Below are 23,838 nucleotides of genomic sequence, written 5' to 3' on the forward strand. Positions count from 1 at the left end.
TGATTGTCACCTTCAAACGGTCTCTCTTACTTTTTATCTTTTACCAGTCTCCAAATGGAAATGCCAGGCCCTTCCTCTCAATGTCACCAGTAGCAGATTCATTGCACCCAAGTATCTCCTGGTGGGCAAGCACTATGGAACAAGTTCCCTTTTCTGTCTCCTCCACATCTTTTTCCTTAGTCAAAGCTTAAAAGTCCACCTCAGCTGTGGCAGCAGCTAGCCTCTAAGATGGTCTCCAGTGATTCCTGCCTCCTGGTATTCACATTCTTGTACAACTCTCCCTCTCACATCACACCAGGATTAGTCTATGTGACCAACGTATGGCAGAAGTGACGGTACGTCACTTCTGAGATTGGGTTAAAAAAAGACACCCTGGCTTCTACTTGGTCACTCTCTCTCTCAGATCACTTGCTCTGGGGGAAGATATTTCATAAGCAGTCCAATGGAGAAGCCAACATAGTGAGGAACTGAAGCTAACAGCCATGTGATGAGTTGTGACGCATATCTTCCAGTACAATCTTGTCTTCAGATACTGCTGTCCCGGCCAACAGCTTGACCGTCACCTCCTGAGAGACCCTAAACTCAAACTAGCAAGCTAAGCCACTCTTGGATTCTTGACCTTCACAATCTCTGTGAAATCATAAATATTTTGTTTTAAGATGCTCAATTCTGGGGTAATTTGTTACATTTTAAGATTCTATGTTTCGGGGTAATGTGTATAGATATCTAATACACATTAGACACTTAATACACTAATAAAACTTTCCACCACTGTCACCAACACGACCACCAATCTATTATTCTCCTCTGACTTGTAGTCTATTTATGTTTATTGAATATTAATTACATGTATCTCGTATCTTTTGGATTATAACTGCTTAAAGTGGCCCAACTATTCTTTCGATTATAAGCTGTTGTTACAATACCAAGGAACCTTTTAAAACTTATTTGACTAAATTATGTAATGGGTTAACATTATCAGCTAAATCTCATTAATATAGTAGAAAGAATGTGACACAAAAAGGTATATAGAAAATTTGCTGTGTTTAATCGAATTTGATTGTACTTCAGACTGCAAAACCTAACTCTTGAAACTCTTAATTTGGTACTAGATATATTCACATTTTCACATCTGACAAGTTTTACCAATGTAAAAAGTTAAAATTTATTGTTTAAATTATTTTTCTTTGCATAGGGTAAATCACTAATGGAATGTTTTACATCTCCCCACAGATTTTCTGCAAATGCTCAACTAACAGTAAGTACTCACTAAATATTACTAATAAATCTGAAATCTCACCATCAAACTGTAACCATATCTTTTTATTTTATATGGTCTTGACTTTTTAACCTCTAGACCCGTTTTTCCTCATCCTAATTTTCCTTTCTGTATTGCACTTTTATTATGTGTGCTTGCTGAATTTCACTTGAAATCTTTTATCAAAGAAGGAAGAGAAAACGTAAAATTGCTTCGAGTCTCATTAATCATCTTAATTCTGCTTATATTTTCTTTCATGCTAATTGACTACCAAACATTATCTAATCATGAACTGTTCATTTACAACTTGCTTCAGCAGGACATGATAAGATGGACTCAATACCAATTAACAATTTTCTATCCAAGAGCATGCATTACAAAATTAATTATTAATTTGTATTTTTAAGTATAGAATTGTTAACTAGTGACAGAGACTGCAACCCTGTGCAATTCCCTCACACTGTCAGACTGTTAGACTATGCTTCCAGGTCTACTCACATTGGGTATACCTATGGGACTAGTAATGGCCAATAGAATATGAGCAAAAGTAGTGAAAAGGCCTGGCTCCTAAAACTTCCCTAAGGATCCTCCATGCTCTCACTGTCGTCTTCTCCCCACAAGCTACAGAAGACTCAGAGGCCTTAGAAGATGGTAGGAGCCATTGTTCAGAGGTTGCCTGAACACTCCTTGGACAGTGAGCTGAGCTCTAAATAAACCTTCAGTATGTTAAGCCACTGAGATTATGGGATTGTTTATCAAATCAATTCACTTATCCAAATTAATACAACCAGGCTTTCAAATAAGAAAGTTACTAATTTATGTGATTAAAAGTTTTTTAAAAAATAATCAACCCTACCTTCCCTTGAAGGTATAAAGGTAATAAAAATGAATTCTTCTTCATTAACTTGTATACAAATATAACCTAGTTAATGATAGATAACACTAGATAGAAAATTTTATTTGCTTAAAAGTTGAATCATCCCTTTTGCAAGCTGAAGTTTAAAAAAAAAACTAGGATTGTTTTTCTCTGTCATCTTTTGTTCTAAATTAGAAAGCGATCAGGGATCAAACATGGTGGTATATTTATAATCTCAAACCTACTTCTATATTCAAAAATCCCAAATGGCAGCTTCCTAGAAAATGTTCCCTGCCAACTTGAAGAGAATTTAAATAGCAAATATGAGATATCCTTGAAATCCTTCTAAATTTTTCTCAGAAAATAAAGCTCTTTTATCAAAAAAACCCCCAAAAAAACCCTCTAACAAGCCCACTAAAATAGTGCCTAGACACTGTAAATGTTATATAATTGCTAATAACAATATTAATAATTAATATAAGTAAACTAATTTCCAGGGTTATTATTGAAAAATCTGAAACTACTGTGATTCCAGATTCTTTATATATCAAAAAACCTGTTCCAACCACAATCACCACCAACACCACCATCACTTCCTTTCTGGAAGCTTGCAAGAGGTTTGCTTTATCCCTAGTATTCTGACATACCTTGGTGTGGGACCTCTTACCACTGACTATATTAAGTACTTTGTGGGTCCTTACATTCAAAAACTGGTGCCTAAGTTTTTAGGAATTTTCTTATATATATATTTTTTATTTCAAACATTTTCTGTTCTTTTTCTAGAACTAACACTAATGAGATAGGAACATCCTGAATATTACTAAGTTTATGTGTAATTTTGTTTCATATACATTAATTTAGCTTATAAACTAAAAACAGTGAATCTGAGATAGGAATCTGAGCAATGAATCTTTAAATACCAAGCTACATCTTTCCTATAATGCTGTTGGTGAAAAAAACCAAATCCTGAACATCTTTTGGAGACAGCAATAACTTCTTTTGGTGAGGTATAAAGTAAAATTTCTAGCTAAGATTTTAATATCTTAAAAAAAAAAATTTAATATTTACTGCAATCTTTCAAAAATGATAATAAGAAATCATATGCTTATGAATTACTTGAAAGATGTCTAGATTTTTTAAAAATAATTACTTAAAAACTTTCTAAAAATCAAATGATTTTTTTTTCCCGGGGAAGAAGCAGCATCTTTAAAACATGGCATTAACTCAGTTTAGGAACATGTTAACCTATAAAGCTATAAATCACCATGAAAAACTCTGAAAAAAAATAAACATAAGTAAACATCAAGATACCATGACAAGACAGAAACAAAGACAGAAAGCAGATATGTAAAGACAGCTTTTGCTGATAAGTTTAGCCAAGAAATGAAATGCAGGAGGAAAAAATATCCTTTTATACAGTCCACAGACATTTAGGATATCTCTTGGGATCTTCTTGCATCATAAAAGTCTTACAGTTACTGGAAAAAGTGGGAAAATATTGCTAAATTATAATCCACAAATTAGCTCAAAACTGAGCATTCATCTTAACACAACAAAAAACCTGCATATCACCTTATGCTAATATTCTCTTAGCATCTTACACAAGTATTTGAAATGCAAATCTTAAAGCTGGGATGCGAAAATTTCCTAACAGAAAGATTCTAATCAATAACTAGAACCATGGTAAATATAATTAAATGTAAGTATATAAATGTATAATTATTATGAAATCTTTCACAGATTGGTTCATTTTCTTTCTACCATTTTCTTCTTCCTTTCTGACATTTCAAAGATTAAGGCCAAGAATCTTTCCCTAAATATCAACTATCCTCCTGGACATTTTAGAGTCCTTCCCTAATCAATGAGTTTTCAAATCCACCCTAGAAAAAAATTTCACATGGAAATATGCTATATTTGTTATTTCAGAATCTAATCATAATAAATTTTACAACTCAAGTAGTTCATTGCACTTCCTTAAGTGTTGTCAGTGGCACTGAAATCCCCAAATAATTATAAATTATTACTTCTAGAAATTAGAGATCAAAGGAACTATAAATTACATATTGCCCCAAACACACTTAATTCCCAATCTACCTACTTTCATCATGAACTCTCTCAATGTTGAAGGCTCTACTATGCTGATTCAAACTTAGCTGCTGTTCGTGAAGGTCCACAGGAACAGGGTTGATGCCAGTCCCTTCAAGGTATAACCTGATTCGCTGCCTCCACAACCATCTTAGAAGAGTGAAGGAAAAGCAAATTATATTAAAATAGAATAAATTAAACAAAGGATTAGACATTATAATTTCTCAAAATTAAAAAATTCATAATAAAAAACTAGTTATTCCATGAACTTATTATACTAGAAACACCTAAAACCCACAGGTTCCTGATCAAAGACAGATTTAAATGTTTATTTCTCTTTTCTATTATAATGGCAATATCTAATGTACTTGTATAAAACCTCCCAAAAAACTTGAATTAAAGTCAAACTCTTTATCAAGTATTCATTAAATCCTATATACTTAGCTAATAGTTGTGTTTTGCTCATTGTATAACACATATATAAAAAAGAAAGCATTCTGAAATTAAAACACTATTATGTTAAGGTGGTCAGATTAGATAAAAATCCCTTCCCTAAAATTCTGTAATATTGTTTTTCTGTTTTTTACAATAAGAGTTCAATAACAAATATTATAACACTTAAGATTAAACCTAAAACTTAAATGACTTTTTGGTAAAAGTGAAGAAAACAAGAATCAAGTTTAATGTCAAAATCAAAAACTAACATATGAAAAAGCCAGTGGGACAGATTCTACTAGGTAAGTATACAAAAATACACTCCTGCTTGGAGTATATTAGTCATCTGTGAAGGTGCTAAATTTCTGAAATGACTAGAAACTGGAATCGTTACTAAAAACAATGATTCCAGGGACTTCCCTCGTGGTGCAGTGGTTAAGAATCCGCCTGCCAATACAGGGGACATGGATTCGAGCCCTGGTCCAGGAATATTCCTCATGCCGCGGAGCAACTAAGCCTGTGCACTTCAACTACTGAGCCTGCGCTCTAGAGCCCGCGTGTCACAACTACTGAGCCCGTGTGCCACAACTACTGAAGCCCGCATGCCTAGAGCTGGTGCTCCGCAACAAGAGAAGCCACCGCAATGAGAAGCCTGCACGCCACAACGAAGAGTAGCCCCTGCTCGCTGCAACTAGAGAAAGCCCGCGCGCAGCAATGAAGACCCAACACAGCCAAAGATAAATAAAATAAATAAATTTTAAAAAAATGATTCCAGAAGTCAAGAAAATTTAATACAATTTCACAAATACCTAGAGAAAAAAAGTTTTCTCAAAAAACTTTTTTCTCTCTCTATAAAATCTAGGCTAAGTCAGGGAAAGAAAAGTAGTCCAACTTGGCTCTAATTAATCGGCCAACCTCAACTCAGCTCCTTCCACCCTTCTCTTTTCAGGGCAGTCTGACCACTGAACAAATTAAGTGAAAGAAATATGAAAAAACATCTCCACTGCTTAAGAAATACTTAACATGTAAGGCAGAGATACCAGGAATCTCAGCATGGTTAGAGTAAATCTAACCCTCAGTCATTCTGGATGGGAGAAGATGAGGATAAAAAATAAAAAATCTCAGAGAATTTGAACATTTAATTTTTCACCAACAGTTTTAATCATCTTTCTACCAAACTGCTAAAAACATGTAACGAGGTTAAAGTAGCGACATGGCCTCTATCTCACTGAAGGAGAAAAACCTCTACTTGCAATTACATTATAGGCCAAGTGGCACTTGGCAGGGTTTCTCCATACAGCTCCAGTCAGGCTGGAAGAAGGGAAGTTAGATGTGGTTGTGACTCAGCTAATGTATTATTTTTTATGGCTACTGTTACACCTATGGACTAATCCAAATATTATCTAATTTGTTCTGTTTAACAGCATTTTTAATGGCACACATTAATAATATAATTATATAATAATAATAATATTTTAATAAGATAATGATAGAGCAATAGTAAGAAATTCCTACCTGAACTCACCACGGTAGAACTTCTGTAAGGCTTCTGGGAAGGAATGTGTGTATCGAACAGGAAGACATAAATGACCCTCAGACCTTTATTTTAAAAGGAATTTGCGTGGTGTAAAGGGAAGAAGAAAAAAAAAGTACTTAATTCAAAAGGTATCACTAAACTACAAAAATCAGATATGAAATTTTTTGAATTTCTACTTCTATAATTCATTTTGCCACAAATTGTCTATGCTTTCAACAAGAACAAAAAAAAGACCAAATAGAAATAGTACTTTAAATACAGGTTTAATGCCATAATACAACTTAAGTTTCCACATTACAGTAAAACTAAAAATAAAACTGAATTTGCCACTGATTGATTTCCCTGTAAAATTATCTAATGGTATAGTGGTGTTTGCATCTTACCTTTAAATTATTTAACTATAACTTTGGGCAAGTCACTTTAGCATCAGCTTCCTCATCTCTAAAAGGGCCATAAAACCACCAATCTAAAAGGTTATTATGAGGAATCAAACTATTTATGTGAAAGTTTTTTGAACCATAAATCCCTTTTAAATGTCATTTAAGATGTTCTTTTAACCAAAAGAGAACTCACAGTTTAATCTAATGTAACCCTTCATTTATTAAAAAAATATATAAAGGGGCTTCCCTGGTGGTGCAGTGGTTGAGAATCCGCCTACCAATGCAGGGGACACGGGTTCGTGCCCAAGTCCGGGAAGATCCCACATGCCACGGAGCAGCTGGGCCAGTGAGCCATGGCCTTTGAGCCTGCGCGTCCGGAGCCTGTGCTCCGCAACGGGAGAGGCCCACGTACCACAAAATAAATAAATAAATAAATAATAAACAATAAACAATAAATAAATAAATTATATATATATATATATATATATATATGGATGAGCTCCTTCAAGGAGTTAACAACTTTATGTGGAAGACAAATTTTTTTTTTAAATGCAAATTACAAAGTGTTAAGATTGCCTATAGGTTGACACAGGAAGATGAGAGGATACGGCACCTAACGTGAGGAAAGGTGTCCAGAAAGTTCAATCATCATCATTTATATGATGCTGCAATCTTGAAGGAAAGGTTGAGAGTAGGCCTGGCAAAACAAACCCTTAATAATAACTGTAAATTAACATAAACGTGAAGAGCAGAGAAAAAGGCTTTTACAAAGTTGTGACTAATCAATTTACCTGAGAGGGTCAACACTGTGGTTAAGAAACTTAGGCAGGGGACTAAATTTTTAAATTTTTTATATTTACTGCAATACTTCTCTACAGTGCTAAGATTATAAAAGATAATCAACATTTGATAGAATACTTATGGAGGTCAACTGCAGGTCTAAAACACTCTAGAGAGAAGAATCTAGACCTGACCTGGAGGATTCACTTTCATTGTGGCTCACTCACTGGTGCTAGCTGTTGGCAAGAGGCCTCAAGTCTCTCTCCATGTGAGCCTCCCCACAGGGCGGCTCTGGTATCCTCACATCACCGTGGCCGAATTACTCCAGAATGAGCAATCCAAGAGACCAATACAGAAGTTGCAATACCATTTATGACCTAGCCTTGGAATTCACACACTGTTATTCCATATTCTATTGGTCCCACAGGCCGGCCCTGATTGAATACAGAAGTGGGAAGGGAACCACATAAAGGTGTAAATACTAGGAGGCTATCTTGGAGGTTGGCTATCACATGCCCTCTATCCCATTTTGATCATTAAGCATTTAAATGTCATAATTATGTACAGGGGTCAGTAGAGTGAGTACAGAATACAAAAGAGAAAACCGAAATTGTATATTTAATTTAGATGAGTCCTCAAGTGAGCCATCTTAGAAGTAGATCCTCCAACCCAAGTCAAACCTTCGGATGCCTGCAGCCCCAGCTGACATCTGACTATAACGTCATGAGAGATCCCAAGTTAAAACCACCGGCCAAGCTCTTCCTGGATTCCTGACACACAGAAACCATGAGAGATAATAAATGATTATTATCGCTTTAAGCCTCTAAGTTTTGGGATGATCTGTTATGCTGCATTTAACAACTACTACAGAAAAGAAGGAACTTAAGTTGAACATTAACTTCTGGGCTTATTTAAGGATTGTGAGACACCTCTGTGCTTAAGAAAAAGAATTCAGGCAACCTGAATTATGGAACAAGCCAGGGGCTTAATACATTTCTGCCTGGGGGCAAAAAGAAAAACCAGAGGACTTCTAGAACACATCATTTTAGGCAGAAATTAGAGAAGCAACACCTGTTGCTTACCAGTTTCAAAATCCCCACAGGCTAATGAGTATTAAGCCAGCTTTTAAAGGAAAATATATTTCAACAAACTGTATAAAATATGATCACTAAAGAATCTCCTACTTTAATGATGTAAAACTATGTCATTGCAAAGTTCTAAAATACACGTGCACGAATACTAAAGGCAATTAAAATGCTAGCAATAGAGAAATTAAGTCCTATACTCAAGGAATTTATAGTCTAATGGAAGAGACAATCAAGCAGAAAATAATAGGAAGAGATAAGTGCTCTCTGTACAAGGAATCATAGTCAGAGCCCAGGAGAGGTACCAGTCTTGAATGAAAAAGAACTACACAATTGAGTAAGTGTCGTAAGGGCACTCTAGGCAAAAGCACAAACAAAGGCATGAAAAGCACATGGACATCTGGAGAACTCTTTCACTTACTCTTTCAAACTCTTTCTTGATATCAACAAAGCTCCTCACCAGAGCAAAAACTCCCATATGTGAGCCTTCAATCATGACATTAGGATGCTCATACATTACACTGCACTTAAGAACAACCTTCAGAGGTTAGGGGAGAGGGGACTGAATGAATGTGGTCAAAAGGTATAAAGTTCCATCTATAAGATAAGTACTGGGGATGTAATGTACCACATGATGGCTATCGTTAACACTGGTGTACGGTATATTTGAAAGTTATGAAAAGAGTAGATCCTAAGAGTTCTTATCATAAGGAAAAAAACTTTCCCCTCCTTTTTTTTTTTCCAGCTATATGAGTTGACAGATGTTAACTAAACTTATTGTGGTAATCATTTCACAACACGTGTAAGTCAAGTCATTATGCTGTACACCTTAAACTTATACAGTGCTGTATGTCAATTATATCTCAATAAAACTGCGAAAAAAATACAATTAAAAAAAACCCCAGGGCTTCCCTGGTGGCACAGCGGTTGAGAGTCCGCCTGCCGATGCAGGGGACACGGGTTCGTGCCCCGGTCCAGGAAGATCCCACATGCCACGGAGCGGCTGGGCCCATGAGCCATGGCCGCTGAGCCTGCGCGTCTGGAGCCTGTGCTCCGCAACAGGAGAGGCCACGGCAGTGACAGGCCCGCATAGCGCAAAAAAAAAATCAAACAACAAAAAACAAAAACCCCCAAAGAACAGACTTTAGGAAGGATCCTAGAATGTTCCTAGAGAGGCATCAGTCTTTTTTTTTAAGCTGAAGAATGTATAGTGCCTACAGGTAAATGAGGGTAGATGAAACTAGAAAAGCAGATAGGCAAGAGGTGGTGAAAGATCATATATATTATGCTACGGAATTTGCAATATAACCTGAAGGTCATAAGGAAACCCTGAAAGACTTTAATTAAGGAGTGGATACAACCAAATTTGTACTTTAGAAAGACCATTAAGGCAAAGTATAAAGAATGGGTTGGAAAGAGCAAGACTGGAAGTTACTACAGTAATTTAAACCACAAACTATAAAGCTATGTTTAAATTCAGTGAGGAGGGGAAGAGATGGATTCAAAGGTAAGATCCCTAAAACTTAGAACTAAATCCCTAGACCAATACAACAAAGGGAGTGAGGGAAGGTGGTGAGGGATGGGTCATCACAGCTTCAGTACCCATTATGATTTCATTTATCAAGTATGGGTGGGGGGAAGGAGATAAGTTCATCTGTAGACATGTTACATTTTTAATGCCACTGGATACATGCAAGTGGAGGCCAGTATGGCTAGAATAGCATGAAGAAAGGGAAAATAATAGGACATAAGGACACAGAACAGTCAGGGGCCAGATAATGTAGAGTCTTGAATGTCACAGTGAAGGGGACCAACTGTCCCAGTTTGCCTGAGACTGACAATTTTCCCAGGACATAGGACTTCCGGTGCTAAACTGAGAAAGTCCCAAGAAAACCAGGATGAGGATGAGTTGGTCACCCCAGTCATAGTAAAAATTAGATTTTATTCTGAGTTAGATGGGGAACCACAGTAAGACTTTGAGCAGAGGTCACAGAATATATCAAACTTTTACAAAACAATCACTGTGGCTGCAGTGGGGAGAAGAGACTATAAGGTAAGAGTAGAAGCAAGATCAGTGTTGGATATACAGATTCTGGAGTCACCAGCATCTAAGTTTAAAACGACAGATGTTAATCAGTTATTCTGGAGACAGTACAGAGTGGAGTAGAAAAGACTCATCCATGATTGAGCAGAAAGATAATGGTACAAAATATTTAAGAAATTTGTCAGGAAAGTGAATGAAGTAAGGGAGAATTAAGGAAAAAAAATAGAGGGGATAAACACACTGAAAGCCAAAGGACAGATTTACTAGAATTGAGGAAGTAGGACTGCTATTAAGGTAGGCGGCTATGGTCAGAGTGATTTGAGAGGTGGGGAAATTCTAGGTGATGACAAAGTCTAAGTATGATCATGGCTGTGGGTGGCTGGAACAGAATGAGGATAAATGTCAGTGAAGCTAAGGAAAGGAAAAAAAAGTGATAATAGGGTTTGGTCTATTTATTAAGTCAACGAAGTCACCCAGGAAATCAGTGGAGGCATATTCAGGAATGTAGATGAGAGCCAGAAGGAAGGGTAGAAGATGGAACATCATTAACTCATCCATCTTCAGCAACACCAAATTCACCAGTACTCACCTGGGTCAAGGGCTCAAGTCTATCCTCCCACAGATATTACTCCCAAACAACCTGGGAAGTCAAATGTGAGAACTTGTCCATCCCATATCATAATTGTCTACCACCACCGCCAGCGAAATGTGTATATATTTCTCATGCCTAAGCTAAAAAAGAGAGCTATGTCCTTGAAAATAACGACAAAGAAGAGAAATCTACTAAAGGTAGAGGTCAATTCTACATGCCTAAATTTCATCACTGAAATGATTTTGGAACATGGTTCTAACATTCACGATAGCCAGCAACGGTGATGTTTCCACTTACACAGCATGCACCATAGTAAACACCCTGTACCAATAGGATAAGGAGCTTCCAAATTTAAGATTTATCATAAACAGGTACTATGCAAAGCAAAGCACAAAAAAGTTTTTCCTTACCGTTCTGGGTCAGTGTTTACTCCAATAACTGGTTTAAGTCTGTCCAAGACTTTACTTGCTGCCAAAAGCATTGTGCCATCACCTAAAGGACATAAGACATAACCAGACTTGTTACAAAACTAGTTTTTAACAACATTTTGAACACTAGTTCTTTTAATAATCCCACCCTCACCCCATCCTGTTGGCTGCCACAGTCTACTCCTTTCTACCCACTATCCCTCTGTATTATCTCTCCCACTCTAATCCAGAATTTCTCAACAGTGGCAAGATGAACACTTCAGGCCAAATAATTCTTGTTGTGAGGGCTGTCCTGAACTTTGTAGGGTGGCGAGCAGTATCCCTGGCCACCCACTGGATGCCAGCAGTAGCCTCCAGCTGGGAACCGCTATTCTAACTCTATCACTTCTATTAACCAATCCTCTTTCCCTCTCACATAACATCAGTCCCAATTCATAAATCATTTTGATGAGAATACATCCAACAAAAGTGTCCAGATTTGGATTTTTCTCTCCAAAAAACATGTAAAGGTTTATAGAGAACAGTCACTAACATAATAATAAAGCTCAGGAAAAAACAAGTGTAAGTGTAAGTATATTGGGGCCAAAGAGGGATGGAATTTATCTAATCTCATTAAACTCTTTTTTTTTTTTTTTTTGCGGTACGCGGGCCCCTCACTGTTGTGGCCTCTCCCGTTGCGGAGCACAGGCTCCAGACGCACAGGCTCCAGACGCGCAGGCTCCGCGGCATGTGGGATCTTCCCGGACTGGGGCACAAACCCGTGTCCCCTGCATCGGCAGGCGGACTCTCAACCACTGCGCCACCAGGGAAGCCCTCATTAAACTCTTAAACTCAACTTTTTTTTAAAGACTGGCATAACTAAACCAAAATAGTTATAAATAATCCTTTGAATCATACTTAAATACACACTTTAAATATACACACAGAAATACATGCACAGAACCTTAGAGTAACATCGTTCACTAGAAAAGTAAAATGTTGTATAAAGCACGTCTTTTAAAAACTGATCCTAAAAATCCAAAAATTCGTCTTATGGTAGGACTCTGAAAGCTTCATCACAGCTAGACCACAGGGTATTTGGCAATATGATTATTAAAGAGCATTTCCATATTCCAGCACCTTTACCTCTGCAAAACTATTACCTCCTGCAGCTATGACAGCATCTGCCCATCGAACAGTTTCTTCATCATATTCTCTCCTCTTTACGAGACGAACCTCAATCCCCTCATTCCTAAGATAAAAAAAGTAAAGTGTGTATAAAATTTCCAGTAACATAAAGGAGTATGTTTTTTGAGAGGCAGATTATTACAAGAGAGATTTAAAATAAATAAACAAGTTTGTTTTATAAACAAATTTATGTTTAGCTTTGTAAGGTCAGCTTCATTTTCACTTACCCACAACAACCAATTAACTATTAACTATAGGAAGCATATGTATAAACTGACTATCCCAAATCGCCATGTGCTTTAAAAACATCTCTTAAAGCCCTTGACGAATAGCAATATTGATTAATTAGAATTGCATTTCCTTTTCTCTACTCTTTCTGATGCTAAAATTCATGAATACAAAACGGCCCAGAAGACTAACACCTCGAGAGACAATTTTTTAAATTATAAAAGTGAATAGCTGTTATTTTAAATTCAACGAATATTGAGTGCCAGACACTGAAAGTGACTAAAATACTTTCTAATTTGCGTGTTCTCACACTGATTCTCTTGCATACACAGAAACTTATTTGCTGACTCATTTAGCCCCTAATTAACTGAAGTTTCTGTACTTGTAATTTTTAGACATTCAAAGACTATTATAATGAACACCTACATAATCCACTATTCTGTTTAAGAAATAAAACACTGCACTACAGTTGAAGCCTGCTGTGTACAAAATTAACTCTTTGTAGAAAAGGCACTTCTTGGGCAGACCAAATAATAACTGAAAATCTGTGAAGTTTTCAGAGTACAATAAAAATTTCCTTAAAAACACTATAATATCAGGTCCATTAGCCATGATATAATTTTCTTAAAATGATTCTATAATGGCCATCTTTACTAAAAATCTAAGTATTAGCTGCTAGTAAAAATAAAAATTGAAAGTCCCACTCAAGACCTGATCCCACAGACTTACCGTAAACTATCAAGAATGTGCTCTACATTTTGGGTGTGAATATGATGTCGTTCAAGCAGTCCACTGTAGCTAGAGCCTTTCAATGCAAGCTATATCAAAATAAAACAAGTTTTGCCTTATTACATAATATATATTACATATTATATTTCTTTAAAAAGCCCTATATAAAGCAGAATGGGGTTTTTTTTGGGGGGGGGAGATACATTTTAATGACTATATGTGAAACCTACAAGTATAAACTTAATTAGAAAGTCTGGTTCCAGAAAATCATAACTTGGTTTTAATACCAAACACAGCAGTAAGTTTCCTGAATCATGTGGTCAATGGGATCTCAAAAATCTCATGTTTTACAGCTTGAGTGCTTTTTTTCCTAAATGGATTTTTAACATACTGCATATGGCTACTGAAGACCAAAGATGAACTAATATTTTAGAAGGCAGTTAGATGACCTTTGTTCTACTTGGATTTTCAGCTCTCTTGTATTCAGATTTATGAACTCTATTTGGAATTTACACAATCTAAACAAAGGGCTTGTTAGCTGCTTGAGAATGGATAACTTTTAGATATAAAGACATATAGCCTTCAAGGATTATTTTTCCTAGTCATTTAGAATATTTTATAATGTCACTATCTTATCATTAATATTCTTTTAAAGTATATGTCTTCTGAATAATCTGTAAAGTAAAATGTTGAGAGAGAAGTTTAGAAACATCCATTTAATCATCAGGTAGGAAATATGTCCACTAGAGTGAATGCCAGAATTAAAAAGCATGTTATTTTCAGCATACAACAAAATTACTTACAAAACTACTTACTTACAGAGGAACTATTCAAGAAAAAAACCAGAAGACTAGCAGAAAAGATCACCTACAACTGAAGATATAAAAGAGAACCACAACAAGACAGGTAAGAGGTTCGGAGATGCAGTATAGTCAATACCCATACCCCTGGGTGGGCAACCCACAAATGGGGGGAAATAATTTACAATTGCAGAGGTTCCTCCCAAGGAGCAAGGGGTCGGAGCCCCACACTGGCTCCTCAGCCCAGTGGCTCTGCATTGGGAAGACAAGTCCCCAGAACATTTGGCTTTGAAGGCCAGCAGGGCTTACTTTCAGGAGAGCCGGGGCTTTGGGGCTCCACTCCTAAAGGGCACACACAAAATCTCACACGCTCCAGGACCCAGGGCAGAAGCAGTAATTTGAAAAAAGCCTGGGCCAGACCCATCTGCTGATCCTGGAGAGGCTCCTGAAGAGACAAGAGGCAACTAGAGCTCACCCTGGGGACACAGACACTGGTAACAGTCATTTTGGGAAGCTCATTCTACCACGAGAATGCTGGCGACGGCAAGCACCATTTTGGAATCCTCCTTCTAGCTTTTTACTGCCAGGATGTGAACCCACAGGTCTGCTGCCTTAAGACCCCGAGGCCACAGATATCCCAGGACCCAGCCCTGTCCACCAGAGGGCCCAAGACCCAGCTCACACACCAGTACGCTCACACTAGCCATGGGCCCCCCGGGGCCCTGCAATCAGAGACCCCAGGACCTGGCTCTGCCCACCAGTGGGCCTGCAACAGTCTGGGGGCCAGCCTCACCCACCAGTGGGTAGGCACCAGCCCCAGGACCCCCTGGGCCCTGGCCCTGGCCACCAGTAGGCTGAAATACCGACTCCAAGACCTCCAGGGCCCTGCAGCCAGAGACTCCAGGACCGCCTGCATCCACCAGTGTGATGGCACTAACCTCAGAACCTGGCCTCACCCACCAGTGGGAAGGCACCAGCCTGGGGATCCTCTTGACCCCAGCCCCACCCACCAGTGGGCCAACACCAGCTCTGGGGCACCTTGGACCTCTCAACCAACTGCCACAGGATCCGGCCCCTCCCACCAGCTTTGAGACACCCCCGACCCCATAGACAGTCATGTCAAGAACCAGCCCCACCCATCGGCAGGCCAAGACTAGACCCGGGGCCCTTGGCCCCACAACCACCTACTCCAGAACCCAGCTCTGCCCACCAACGCAAGGAGCCCCAGGGCCCCACAGCCAGCAGCCTTGTGACCCAGCCCCACCCAACGGCAGCTGGCAGCCACCACGCAAGGCAGGGCCTGACAACCAACCAGACCCGGGACCAGCCACGCCTTCCAGACCACCCACAGTAGTCAGCCCATCACAGGAGGGCCCATACAGCCCACACAGGGGGCACCCCTAGAGCACACAGGTCCGGTGACCAGAGCAGAGTGTGCTGCTGGCATGCAAAGGACATCTCCTATAAAACCTGCTTCTCCCAGGTTGGAAAAACATAACCAACCTACCAAATACATAGAAATAAAAACAGCAAATTAAGAACAACGAAGCAACAGAGGAATATGTACCAAATTAATGAACAAGATAAAACCCCAGAGGAACTAAGTGAAGTGGAGATAGGCAATCTAAACCTGATAAAGAGATCAAGGTAATGATCATAAAGTTGTTCAAAGAACTCTGGAGAAGATGAAATGAAAAGGGTGAGAAGTCAGAAGTTTTTAACAAAGAGTTAGAAAATATAAAGATGAACCGAACAGAGAAGAACACAATAACTGAAATGAAAAATACACTAGAAGGAATCAACATTAAATTAGATGACATAAAGGAATGGATCAGAAAGATGAAAGATATAGTAGTGGAAATCACTGAAGCTGAACAGAAAAAGAGAAAAAATAAATAAAAATGAATGAGGATAGTTTAAGAGACCTCTGGGACAACATCAAGCACACTAACATTCACATTATAGGGGTCCCAGAAAGAAAAGAGAGAGAAAGGAGCAGAGAACATATTTGTAGACATAACAGCTAAAAACTTCCCTAACATGGGAAAGGATAGACATCCAGGTCCAGGAAGCACAGAGAGTCCCAAACAGGATTAACCCAAAGAGGACCACACCAAGACACACAGTAATTAAAATGGAAAAAATTAAAGATAAAGAGAGAATATTAAAAGCAGCAGAGGAAAAACAACAAGTTACGTACGAACAAGGGAACTCCCATAAGGCTATCAGCTGACTTTTCAGCAGATACTCTGTGGGCCAGAAGGGAGTGGCATGATATATTTAAAGTTAAGAAAGGGAAAACCCACAACCAAAAATACTCTACACAGGAGGGCTTTCATTCAGATTTGATGGAGAGATCAAAAGTTTTACAGACAAGCAAAAGCTAAAAGAATCCAGCACCTCTAAGACAGTTTTACAACAAATGTTAAAGGGATTTCTCAAAGCAGAGGGGGAAAAAAAGGCCACAACTAGAAATATGAAAATTACAAAAGGAAAAAGCTCATTGGTAAAAGCAAATATACAGTAAAAGTAGTAAATCAACCATGTACAAAGCTAGTAAAAAGGTTAAAAGACAAAAATAGTAAAATCATCTATATCCACAATAAGTAGGTAAGAGATATGCAAAGTGATGTAAAACATGATGCCCAACAGTAAACATGAGAGGAAGGAGCAAAAATGAGTTTGAACTTAAGAGATCAGGAACTTAAAACAGTCACATGTATATACAGATTGCAAGATATAAACCTCACAGTAAACACAAACCAAAAATCAACAATAGATTCACATGAACAAAACAGAAAGGAATCCAAAGATAGTCATCAAATCACAAAGGAAAAGAATAAAAAAGAACTACAAAACAACCCCCCCAAATTAACAAAACGGCAGTAAGTACACACCTATCCATAATTATTTTAAATGTAAATGGACTAAATGCTCCAATCAAAAGACACAGAGTGGCTGAATGGATACAAAAATAAGACCCATATCTATGCTGCCTATATATACACAACGGAATACTACCCAGCCTTGAAAAAAAAAGAATGAAATCTTGCCATTTGTGACAGCATGGATGAACCTAGAGGGTATTATTATGCTAAGCCAATTAAGTCAGACAGAGAAAGACAAATACTATATTTTACTTATATGCGGTATCAAAAAAAAAAAAGAACATAACAAAACAGAAACAGTTATAGATACAGAGAACAAACAGGTGATTGCCAGAGGGGAGAGGGGTGGGGAAAGGAAAGAATAGGTGAGGGAGATTAAGAGGTACAAACTTACAGTTGCAAAATAAATGGGTCACAGGTATGAAATGATCACGTGGTGACCATTTTGAAATGTACAGAAATACCAATCACTGTGTTCTGTAACAGGAACTAACATAGCATTGTAGGTCAATTATACTTCAAAAACAAACTCACTCATAGAAAAAGAAGTAAGATTTGTGGTTACTAGAAGCAGGGGATGGAGGGACGTGGAGTTGGATGAAGGCAGTCAAAAGGTACAAAGTTTTAAGATAAATAAGTATTAGAGATGTAATGGACAACATGGTAATTATAATTAGCACTGCTCTATGTTATATATGAAAGTTGTTAAGAGAGCAAATCCTAAGAGGTCTCATTACAAGAAAAAACAATTTTCTATTTCCTTCATTTTATGTCTATATGAGATGACAGATGTTCACTAAACTTATTGTGATAATCATTTCATGATGTATGTATGTCAAATCATTATGCTGTACACCTTAAACTTATTCAGTGCTGTGTATTAATTACATCTCAATAAAACTGGAAGAAAAAAAAAAGCATGTTATTTTCTTTCCTTTTCCAAATTCCCTTACGCCTTGACTCTTTATGACACAAAATCTGTTTTTCAAGTACCTGTCCAAAATACAGTCTTATATTCTTTTGTTTTAAATCATTACTTACTGAATTATAAAGTAAAACCAATTTTAGATAGTATTTTAATAATATGTATTTTTCTTTTTAAAAAGGTTATAAAAACAACACAACATGGAAGACACAGTCATGAAAAATTAAAACTACATATAATCTTATTACCTTGGGATAATTAGTGTGAATATTTTGATACCTACCTTCCCAATCTTGTTTATGAATAGGTTAAGACTTTTTTTTTTTTTTTTTTTGCGGTACGTGGGCCTCTCACTGTTGTGGCCTCTCCCGTTGCGGAGCACAGGCTCAGCAGGCCGCAGGCTCAGCGGCCATGGCTCAAGGGCTCAGCCGCTCCGCAGCATGTGGGATCTTCCCGGACCGGGGCACGAACCCGTGTCCCCTGCTTCAGCAGGTGGACTCTCAACCGCTGCGCCACCAGGGAAGCCCGGGTTAAGACTTTTAAAATAGTGTTGTCCTCACTCTATAATCTACAGGGAAACATGCTTTTCAGAAGAGAAGCTGAGGACATATTTGGCTATTTGAAAATTAGTCCATCTACAAATAATAAATGCTGGAGACGGTGTGGAGAAAAGGGAATCCTCCTACACTGTTGGTGGGAACATAAATTGGGGCAGCCACTATAGAGAACGGTATGGAGGTTCCTTAAAAAACTAAAAATAGAGTTATCATATGAACCAGCGATTCCACTCCTGGACATATATGCAGAGAAAACGATAATTTGAAAAGACAAATGCACTCCAATGTTCATAGCAGCACTATCTACAGCAGCCAAGACATGGAAGCAACCTAAGTGTCCATCAACAGATGAATGGATAAGGGAGATGTGGTATATATACACAGTGGAAGATTACTCAGCCATAAAAAAGAATGAAATAATGCCATTTGCAGCAACATGGATGGACCTAGAGATTATCATACTAAGTGAACTAAGTCAGACAGAGGAAGACAAATATATGATGTCAGTTATATGTGGAATCTAAAATTAAAATGATACAAGTGAACTTATTTATGAAATAGAAATAACTCTCAGACACAGAAGACAAACTTATAGTTACCAAAGGGGAAAGGGGTGGGGAGGGATAAATTAGGAGGTTGGAATTAAAATATACACAATACTATATCTAAAACAGATAACCAACAAGGACCTACTGTACAGCACAGGGAACTACACTCAAAATATCTTGTAATAACCTATAATGGAAAAGAATCTAAAAATGTTTTATATATATATGTATATAAATATGTGTGTGTATATATATATAACTGAATCACTTAGCTGTACACCTGAAATTAACACATTGTAAATCAACTATACGTCAATAAAAATTTTAAAAAGGGAAAATAAAAATAAACTGAATTCCACACAGAAAAAAAAATTAATCCATAGATGTTAACTCGCATATACTAAATGCGAGTTAACAACAGTTACAACAGTTTAATGCCTAGATATAAACCTCATTATATTTAGACAGAGCAAACCAATGTTAAGAATATTTTCTCTAAAGGAAAGCAGCAAGCAAGGTAATAATTAGATAATCGTTCATTTACTTTGATCACCAAATCAATGTAAATAAGGGTTGAAAAACTATTCTAAGAGTATCATTTCTAAATATGGATGAACATAGCATTAATATTCAGATTATTACTTCCATTACCCAACCACAGATTAACTAAAACTGCACTAACCACCTTTCAGTAAATATGGATCACAGTGATTTTCTTTTCTGCTCTCTCCCTGGGGATCTCTAGTTTCAAGGCTTTAAAAGAGATCTTGTATGCTGATGCTGATGACTCCTAATTGCAATCTCTAATCCTGGCCTATCTTTAGGGCTCCAGGTGAAGGTACCCAACTGCGTCTCTGACATCTTTCTCTGGATATCTAACAGGCATCTCAAACTAACCTGCTTCAATATCAAGCCCCTGATTTTCTAGCAGATAAGTTACCACGTTATATTATTTTTTTACAATAATTACCTCTCATGAAGCCATTTCAAGAGTAAACACTGAATAGCTAGAAATTAAGCTCTAAAAAATTGAATTTATTCATTCAGATATGTGAGTGCCTACTACTGTGTTCAGTTAAACATTAGCTGAGCTCAATCAAATGCATTAAATGCAGCACTGAAAACTCAGTGAGAACCCATTCAAAGGTAGAAAAGTCTATTAAAATATTTTCATCAAATTTACTGCTTCTAACCTGCTATAAATAAAACTTAAGGGCAACTGGCCTTCAGAGTTCAATTCACTGTCCAGATTTTTATCTTATGTTCCCATTTTTGGCTTCCACAATATAGAACATATACCCAGGAATAAAGGACATAAATCCTACATATCGGTACTATTAATTCTAATCTGGTGGTTCAGGAGCTTCGGTGCTTACTTCCTGGCTCTCAGAAAACTCCAGAAAATTAAGATTACTCAGCAGCTGAGTTTTATGAAACTTCAATTTGACATGGTGAAGGAGGTCTGAATTTGCAGGGGAAAAATTATAAAGAACTAATAGAAAACTAAGTTTTCCACGATTTTAATATGTTTTGCTAGCAACACTGAAGTTCCAAATCTAAAGACAAAGTTCATTTAGCATTAGAATACTTAATATTGGAGCAGAAATGTCACTTCATAAATTCTTATTCCCACTCACATTTCTTCTTGTGAACTAATTATTTAACAACTCATGCTCGATACATTTATTTAGAGAATACAAGTTCTTTAATTACTTTCATAAACAATCTAGCTGGTTGGGCTAGTAAGCTGCATTAACATGTACTGGCTAACTAGGCAGCTAAGAGATAAGGCATTTTTAATGCCTTAATAAAAAGCATGCTTTTTTTTAATAAAAAGCATCAATTAGAAAGTCTTAAATCACTATTCAACTGGCTCATATTTTTTAAAGTTTTTTTTAATATTCAAAGGCTAGTAAGAATTTCTAGCTACCCCCTCAGAAGATAACAACACTTCAAAGATTTAAAAACATACTTCAATCAGACAAAAACAAGAACACATGAATTCTCTGTAAAATGTCTTACAATTAAGAGATTAGAGAAATTACTGAAATTTAGAATACACTCTCAATTATGCAACGCTACACCTTAGGTATTAGTAACAAAGTTCTTAATATTTTCTTCCTTTTTTTCCCCCAAAAGCTTGTTAGTTCCTATCAGCATTAAAAAGCAAAAAACAAACAAAAAAAAAACCTTTCTTTTATGATTATTCACTAGGGTACTTGGAGAAAGCAGTGTGAATCTAAAAGCTCTACAGGCAGACACACTCAGTATTAGCAAAAGAATTTTCTTATAAAATCTCCAAAAGCCAACATAACTTCTCCCCATGCGGCTCAGAGGTTAAAACACAACACAGCATGAAAGGAAAAAAAAGAGGGTTCTGAAGGGACAGAAATTCACCACACCTTAAAGTCAGAGGTGATAGGCTATTTTCTAAACGGCCCAAACACTTTTATTAAAGTATCACAGACATTTTTACTTGACCAAAACTGAATCTATTACAAATTTTTTAAACTTGTTTTACTAGTCAGCTGAGCGTTACTATTTTGTACTCCAGTAAGGGAAGGAAATATGTCTTTTTAAATTTAACACACTGTCTCACCAACTCGTGACACAATGACAGTTTGGTATGTAAACTCACTAGGCATAATTTAAGCACTCTTAGAAGAATACACTTAACTAAATGGTACACGAAGCACCATGCAAAATTGCCTTAAAAGGATTAGTGGTACCTAACTGACAGCTAAAGGAAACTACTTACCTAGTATGGTCAGGCCAGGAGCAGGGAACCCTAAATATTTCTTCAGCTATATTTGGTATTTATCTTGGATCATTTCTATTCCATTTATTCTTTATCTCAGACTCTCACCTTTACTTTCCCCATTGTTTTATTCCTACTTCTGCATTCCCCTTAATTCTGTTTACTTACTCCCTTATATGTTGGGATTGCTCAAGTTACCTTCCTTGGCATTCTTATCCGTTCTCACTTCATTTTCATTTTCTCCCCACTCTAGGGACTTGATCTACCAAGTATACACCAGTACCTATGAAATTAAACTTCAGGGCAAGCTTGTTTCTTGAGCTACAGGCTCAATTTTTCAAATGCCTACCTTTATATTCACCCACATGTAGATCAAGTACCTCTCCCCAAAACCATCTAAATCTGATTATATATTCCCCGTTCTAATTTGCTTTTCTGAATCCCATATAACAGTTAATAATACTTCCATTTACCTAGTCAACAAAGTAAACCCCAGGTGTCACCTTTAATTCTCCCTTCACACTCAGTCTCCATAGCCGGCCAGTGGTGAAGTCCAATAATTATACCTGCAAACTGTTTCTCCAATCTGTCCTTTACGTTCATGCTGCCACTGCTTGAGTTCTGGGCAACATCAACTCTTATCTGGTCTCATGCAACAGCTTGCCTCTGGAATTTCTAAATGAGTTTCTTCCTTAAAAAGTATTTCCTATTCCCCTCGTCATCTAACCACTCCCACCCGAAGCCTGCTTTCATACTAGTCCCAGAATGGTGACGTCTCAGAAAACTGACCCATCCCTCCACTCCTGTGGGGAAGAGAGTAGGGCTGAGCAAGAGTTGTGTTCTGCTGCTAAAAGACTGAAAACCACTAGGAGATAAAACCATGGCATTTAACAACTTTATAAGGCCCACTTACCTGTTTAGCCTCAATATTACTTCCTCTTGAGCAATGATTTTCAAATTGCCCTTAGAATGGGTACCATACCAACCCACTGATCACAACCAGCATTATAAATAAACTATACTACATGTAACAAGGGTAAACTGCTTCATGTTACCTTCTATTTCAAATATGAGTACATCATGATGTAAGATTTTTCTGACTGTGAATTAAAGTCACCAATGTTTGAGTTCTTTTTACTGGCAAAAAGATGACCTTTCCCACTGTCTTACTAGTACTGTTCTCTCTCTCCTTCACCTATAAATTCTTCCTTATTCTTTAATATTTAAGTATCTTAAAATTAAAAGATACAATTTCACCCTCATCACATTGGCAAAAATGTTAAAGTCTACCAAGTGCCCATGAGAACACTGGGAATCAGGGAGTTATTCAATGCTTAGGGAAAAATTATTTGTATTTTTAATTGCAGCATTTTTTTTAATAGTGGAAAAACTGGAAACAACCTAATTATCCAAACAATGGAATACTATACAGCAGTTAAAATGAATTAACATATATCAACAGATAAATTTCAAAACCAATAGTGAATAAGAAAATTTCTAAAAACTAGACACATTCTAAAGAATATGATATTACTGATGTAACTTTTTAAAGACACAAAACAATATTAAAATAAAGTCAACTTATACTTTACTAGCTGAGAAGATATTAATGTGCATAATATGTTAACTCAGAGCTTAAGCCATATAATTAAAAATATAGAAAAAGTGATCACCGTAAACATAAATCATGTTATTTACAATTTCATGGCTGGCTACAGGCTCCCCCAGGTAAGACTGATACATAGTGCAGGCTGAAAA

At 37.1% G+C, this 23,838-nt stretch overlaps 2 protein-coding genes across 4 annotated transcripts in view; one reads left to right on the plus strand and one right to left on the minus strand.

Moving 5' to 3' along the window:
• The window catches only part of SKP2 (S-phase kinase associated protein 2), a 73,766-nt gene extending 55,568 nt beyond the window's left edge, over nt 1–18,198 (plus strand). The window contains exons 10-12 of one of the 2 annotated variants that reach the window (XR_004036539.2): nt 1,234–1,258; nt 14,426–14,510; nt 14,781–18,198. Coding sequence is in view for 1 of the 2 variants with exons in the window: in XM_030843683.2 (XP_030699543.1) it covers nt 1,234–1,258; nt 14,426–14,458 (58 nt within the window). In the remaining variant the exon portion in view is untranslated. Of the gene's footprint in view, nt 1–1,233; nt 1,259–14,425 lie in introns of both variants that reach the window. The other variant, XM_030843683.2, reaches the window with a different exon arrangement.
• NADK2 (NAD kinase 2, mitochondrial) overlaps nt 1–23,838 on the minus strand; it is a 45,459-nt gene that overhangs the window by 16,108 nt on the left and 5,513 nt on the right. For both annotated transcript variants that reach the window (XM_030843674.2, XM_030843675.2), the window contains exons 2-6: nt 13,605–13,693; nt 12,623–12,711; nt 11,463–11,544; nt 6,150–6,233; nt 4,213–4,349 (exon numbers count right to left, since the gene is read on the minus strand). In XM_030843674.2, the coding sequence (XP_030699534.1) occupies nt 4,213–4,349; nt 6,150–6,233; nt 11,463–11,544; nt 12,623–12,711; nt 13,605–13,693 (481 nt within the window). The remainder of the gene's footprint in view (nt 1–4,212; nt 4,350–6,149; nt 6,234–11,462; nt 11,545–12,622; nt 12,712–13,604; nt 13,694–23,838) is intronic.

This window comes from Globicephala melas, chromosome 3, assembly GCF_963455315.2.
Source record: "Globicephala melas chromosome 3, mGloMel1.2, whole genome shotgun sequence".
Lineage (NCBI taxonomy): Eukaryota > Metazoa > Chordata > Mammalia > Artiodactyla > Delphinidae > Globicephala > Globicephala melas.